General features: G+C 36.2%; 1 protein-coding gene across 2 annotated transcripts; it reads right to left on the bottom strand.

Moving 5' to 3' along the window:
• Positions 1-166: 166 nt before the first annotated feature.
• LOC108166235 (uncharacterized) lies at positions 167-4,904 on the bottom strand. Of its 2 annotated transcripts, XM_017304352.2 has the most exons (5): positions 4,675-4,904; positions 4,178-4,531; positions 3,724-3,777; positions 2,939-3,076; positions 167-645 (listed from the first exon to the last, which is right to left on the bottom strand). In XM_017304352.2, exons 1-5 carry the CDS (start codon positions 4,715-4,717, stop codon positions 491-493), a joined length of 744 nt encoding a protein of 247 aa, XP_017159841.1. In that variant the 5' UTR covers positions 4,718-4,904; the 3' UTR covers positions 167-490. The 2 variants fall into 2 exon arrangements, with proteins under 2 accessions (XP_017159841.1, XP_017159842.1); XM_017304353.2 differs by lacking the exon at positions 3,724-3,777 and having other exon boundaries at positions 4,675-4,902.
• Between the last annotated feature and the right edge of the window lie 743 nt (positions 4,905-5,647).

Below are 5,647 nucleotides of genomic sequence, written 5' to 3'. Positions count from 1 at the left end.
CTACACCATACCTTTTCCTTAAAAAAAAAAAAAAGGCTCTTCCACTTTACAGCCAATCAGAGGAGAGGGAAATCCCACATATTTCCATATAGATGTTTTCATCTTCTATAATGTAACATAGTTTTCTAATTTTATTTTATTTGAAAAAAAAAAAAACGTATTCAAATGACGAGCATAAAAATATCAGCTTTAATAACTTCAATATAAAAAGTAAAAGTAAAAAAAAAATTGATCTGTATATAACTCATTATTTCGTTCACTTAACATGCAAAAATATTTACAATTTAATCATGCACACAGATAAAAAAAAAAAAAAAAGTTTAGAAGTTCACAAAACCATCAAAGTGCGTCATCTAGTGGCCAACAAAGGCCACTTCTCCATTCTTTACAGAAGGTTAAACTTTGCGTACAAGTATAAACAGAAATGCATCATGACTTCGCATTCAGCTGATTAATGTCAGTCTGTCGGTCTGTGAGATCCGCGGGTTCCTCAGTGTTTGTATCTCTGGTTTCTGCCCTCGTACCTCCGGTCAGAGATCGGCGTCCGCAAGTCCTGAGAGGAGGAAGCTGACTTCGGGTTGTCCGCAGGCATCAGCCGGGGTGACGGGTTGCCCAGGCGGGTGTTTACATAGACGGGTTCCTGCTCTGGGGGAGAAAGAGGAGACAGAGTGAGCACAGCGAGGCTTAACATCAGGTTAACCTGAGAAAATGATGTATTATTATTATTATTATTATTATTATTATTATTATTATTATTATTATTATTATTAGTAGTAGTAGTAGTAGTAGTAGTAGTAGTAGTAGTAGTAGTAGTAGTAATTTTTTGTTTTTATTTTTGTGAAAAATATCTTATGGTAACTCAGGCAGTGTAGTTATCTCGCAGAAGCGCTGATTCTGATTAACAAAAAATAAATAAAGAAAAGATAAAAAAAGAAAATAAAAATTCACAATAAGTGTAGAAATTATGCATTTGAAATATAAGAAATCATAAAAAACTGAAAAGTACTAAGATTTCAGATGCACTATTATTGTTATCAATATTATTATTACTGCTGATGTTTTATCATTATTATTGCTGTTGTTGTGTTGTTGTTGTTGTTGTTGTTGTTGTTATTGTTATAGTAATAGTAATAGTAATAATACTAATAATAATAATTGTTAGATGCAGTTCTATTTTCTTAAAATAGACATAATAAAAAATGTAATAAAATTAAAATTAAACCTAGTAATATCAACCTTTAATATATTCTTTATATTTGTTTTCATTTATTTAAAAAAATACAAAAATTGTGGGAATATTCAAATAATTAAAGTTTAATCAAGTTTAAATAATTGAGACCTGAGCAAATGTTAACTCTTTCGTCACAACAGAATATATATATATATTTTTTTACATTTACGTTGAAGTTACTTTTGCTGGAAATTGGAGTTCATTCAAGCAATAGAAGAAGACCGCACATTTTAACCTGAAAATAATAAACACTTTATTAAATTAATTACAAAACAAACTCAGGAGAGAAAGCGTCAGCGACAGATTGCATATTTTTCCTCCCAAGTTTTAACAAAAGATATTTATGTGACAGATAAATAAATACGTCTTTGCTGATACAAAAAGTAATTACATGTATTAGCGCTCACTCTGCAGATATTCTCTAAAAGTGAGTTTATTCTGCAGTTTTCTACTTATCTGGATTACTTTGCTCACATAATTCAAACATGAAACAGAAACCGGACCTCATCTCGTCGTTGCTTAAACGTTTGGATATTTTTTAAGGGTCTTCATGCACACTTAAAATAACCCCCCAAAAAACAAAACACCAGGTCACTTACTGACCTGGTGTTCCAATAAGTACAGCAACGAACTTAATTTGAAGTCAAAATATCAGCAAAGTCAAGATGTAAAGCACTGAACAGTTCTCAAATTTAATGTTTCCTGTCCTTCGTAATCTCTTTCAAATGATCAAACACTGGCCTTCAATACTAAGGCCTTATTTTTCTTTGTCAGTTTTGGTGATCATAAAATCCTTTTTGCCGTGACAATAATTCTCTGTTCTCGTTCTACTTCTGCCTCCGTCGCCGTGTGGTCAAACATGATGCAGATTTCTGTATTTCTGCCGCGCCATGACACCATTACTGCAGCTGTTCTGCTTTCTCTACAGGATGCACTTCATTTTTTTTAGCAACATTTTTTATCAGGTGTTGCTGAAATCATCACTGATATCAAAACGATCTGCACCTATGAGCATCTTTTTTTCTTTTTTTTATTTTTATCTGACCGGTGTCTGATGTCATATTGAAGTGCTTCATAAAAAGGGGATGTTCATGTTTATAAATGTAAAAACTATTCAACTATTTAAGCTTCTTTTCTTATTTCCTTTCTGAAAAGAAAGTAAGGCAGATATCTGGTCTGAGATCCGGTCAGCTGGTCGTGAGCATTTCTCACAGTTTTTATAGACGCCAGTTTGTGCCATTCAGTGAAAACCACAGAAAAGTTAGATACTTACACTTACGTTTGATTTTGTCTCACGCTGAGCTGCTAAACCACACAAACCCCCAGCTTGCTCAGTTCGAACTCCCCAGCCAGGACTCAGGCAGAAACCTGCTGTTGCATTTCTACGACTTTTTATATTTTGTTCTGCAGCCCACAAACATGGTCTCACCAAAACGAAAACCCTTCTGCATTCTATCTCTCCTTTCAAATGTAAATTGTAACAGAGAAATGAATCAGCTACTGATTTGTGTTGATTTGATCTGACTCTGTTTTGTGATGTTTTTTGTGCCCTAATTGTTCTCTTGTCTTGTGCCATTTTTTTTTCTCAGAACACCTGCCCATCCTTTGGTGTCTCTTACTTGCACAGAGCTTATCTACAGAAACACTTCAGTGTCGCACTGTTAGATGATTATCAACGCTTTCAAACCCAGAAAGAAAGAGAGGTACCTATGCTTCTGCTGCATCCCCGTTTCCGCACAACACAGATGACCAGCAGGGCGATCACGACAAGGACGAAAGATGACGCCCCCACGATGATCCACATCCACAAGTTCTCATTCTCATTTTCCTCTTTTTGGCTGGTCACTGGAAAAGAGTACATTTGTATTATTAAACAACAGTCCTATTTGATAGGCTGAGTGTCAGGAAGCAAGTATTGCATGCACAGCAATCAGCTAATCAAATATCCGCCAAATTCTTCCTCTTCCTGTCCATTAAAAGAACAATAGAGGAAACTTATGACCCCAGTTTCAAGTTGAGTCAACAGGTATCACTAGGGAGTCAATAAAGTGAAGTGAAATAACACAAACAGGATCAACAAGCAATATATTTTGGGGTCTTCATATTTGGAAGTACAGTTTTTTTTTTTTATTTGGTGCAGGTAGCATCATCATTTTTCAGTTTAGTTCAGTGTAGCTCAGTTTTTCCGTACTTGTGGCCCAGTCCTTTAATTTGTCAATCACTGGTTTAATGCTACATGTAGAACAATTTAAAATCTGTGTTGTAAGCATGTAATTAAACAAATAATCAGGGTTGACGTATTAGCAAGCAAAATCATTGTATAAATTTCTTTGCAGGTGTAAATTTTATTTGGAGCTGCCACCATCCTAGACATTTAAATGCTACCTACAGTGGAAACAATAAACAATCCAGATTTCATTGTGACCTAAAGACACAAAATTGAGAGCTGAAATCTGGTCAACACGCCCGCTCACATATTCATGCACACACACCTTGGCTTTTCGTCGTTTGTGACTGAACCGTTGTTTTTTCCATAAAGTTCTCCACTGTAACAAAGCGGCATGAGAAGCATTGATTCAGTTAGTGCAAGCCATAATTTTTAGGATTATCTATTAATTCATTCATTCATTCATTAGGTTAAGCGTAATCACAGCAGGCAGAGCAGAAGTGCAGCAGTTCTTTCACGCAAATGTTCATTTGTGCTTAAACATATTTGCAGCTCACAGTAGCAGTATGCATTTTTTGTGCATACTGCTAAATAAAGTACAAACATAAGGATCTTGGAAATATACATCTATATTTAAAACAGGTATAGGTATAGAAATGAAAAGATATTCTACATTTAAAGACACTATAGCTGCCTCTGTGTCTGCTTACTTCTACATCATAGTGGCACCATAAACATAGAATAAATGCTTGTGAGAAAATGTAATCTCATGTACTTACATCTTACTTCTGTCCTTTTGCTGGAAACTTCACTTAGTACAGGAATCTCTACTGTGACTTTGCAAGAGTAAAATCCGTAGTCTCTTTCACTAATATTAAATAACGTGCATGTACTTTGGCATCCATCTCTGGTGGAGTTGCACTTTGTTGGATCTGTGGTGTTACAACAAATTTCTTTCTTGTCAGTTTGGTTAAATCCTTCGAAATAATACGTGACCCGACACCTTTCTGGCTTTTCTATTGCTACACAGCAGTGCAAAATCAGAGATGAACCCAAAGGCACAATTTCTTTGTTTTCTCTTGTATTCAGATATATATTGTACTCTCTTGGGATCACCAGGGTTGCTCCTGCCACTAGAAATGTGAAGAAAAACAAGAGTTAAGCTTTCTTCAAACAAACATGTAAAAGTTTAATCTCTAAACACGTTTCGTCATACTGCTACAGCTTTGTTCTTGTCTAAAGTCTTTTTTTGGATCTTTTAAGGTCTAACTCTTACCAGTTAGCAACGCAACAATTGCGCTTTTGAGCCACGTCTCCATCCTGCCTTGAGAGCGGTGGTCGTCCTCAGAGTCTCATCCTGTCTCTGCTGTCTTCCTCTCTGCATCAGACCGCGCTGCACGCTAAACCTGTGTGGGGGTGGGTGGAAGGAACGGAGGAGTGGCTTTCTGCTAAAGGACTGTAAGAATGGAGGTGACTTTACTGGAGGAGGCTGACTGTAGTGGAGGTGAACATAAAACCTATGTAAGATGGAAAAGAGTGTAGGCTGTCAAATAAAAAAAATTAAAAAACTGAAAGAAAAACAGAAGGAAGTTATTTTTTTTAACCCAAACTTTAACACACTGTTGTTTCATAAGTGCCCTGAGTCAGAGGGCTTCAAAGTACATGTGCAACCCGCATTTCTAAAGATGAATATCCTGCATGCTTCTGCGTCTCGGTGTGGCTCGGTGAGATAGACGTACATGAGCCAACTTGCTTCATGCCATGTAACAAAGACAGGTACCTCATTGATAGCTTGAATGTGTGAAACCCCCTGTGGGTTTTGGTGCAGAAGGTGCTAAAACCTATTTCACATTATCCCCGCAGTCACCTGAAAAGAAACATTTGGCTTCCTGTGACAATAAGCAAACATGACGACATGATGAACTTTCCTAGTCAACTTCCACTCTTAAAGTACAATAAAGAGACAAGAACGGCCATAGACGATGACACATTGAAATGCAATCTGGTTTAACTTAAAGAAAAACACACAATAAATTTGATACTGTATTTGAAACCAGTTTATCTTGATATTTAATAAGAAAAAAACCCTGTTCATTGCACTTCAAGAGCAAGTTTGCTCTTTTTGCTTTCATTTCATATCTGTGAGGAAAGATGAAAAAAAAAGGTCAGATGAAGAAACGTCTGAAGATCGAAGGGGGATGTCAAACTTCTGCAACCTCAGCCTTTCTGATCTTTTGCTGCACACTGAA

The sequence above is a fragment of the Poecilia reticulata genome, chromosome 4 (genome assembly GCF_904066995.2).
Source record: "Poecilia reticulata chromosome 4, P_reticulata-male-v2, whole genome shotgun sequence".
Taxonomy (NCBI): Eukaryota; Metazoa; Chordata; class Actinopteri; order Cyprinodontiformes; family Poeciliidae; genus Poecilia; species Poecilia reticulata.
Note: the sequence above shows the minus strand (reverse complement) of the source record. Positions and strands in the feature narration are given on the sequence as shown.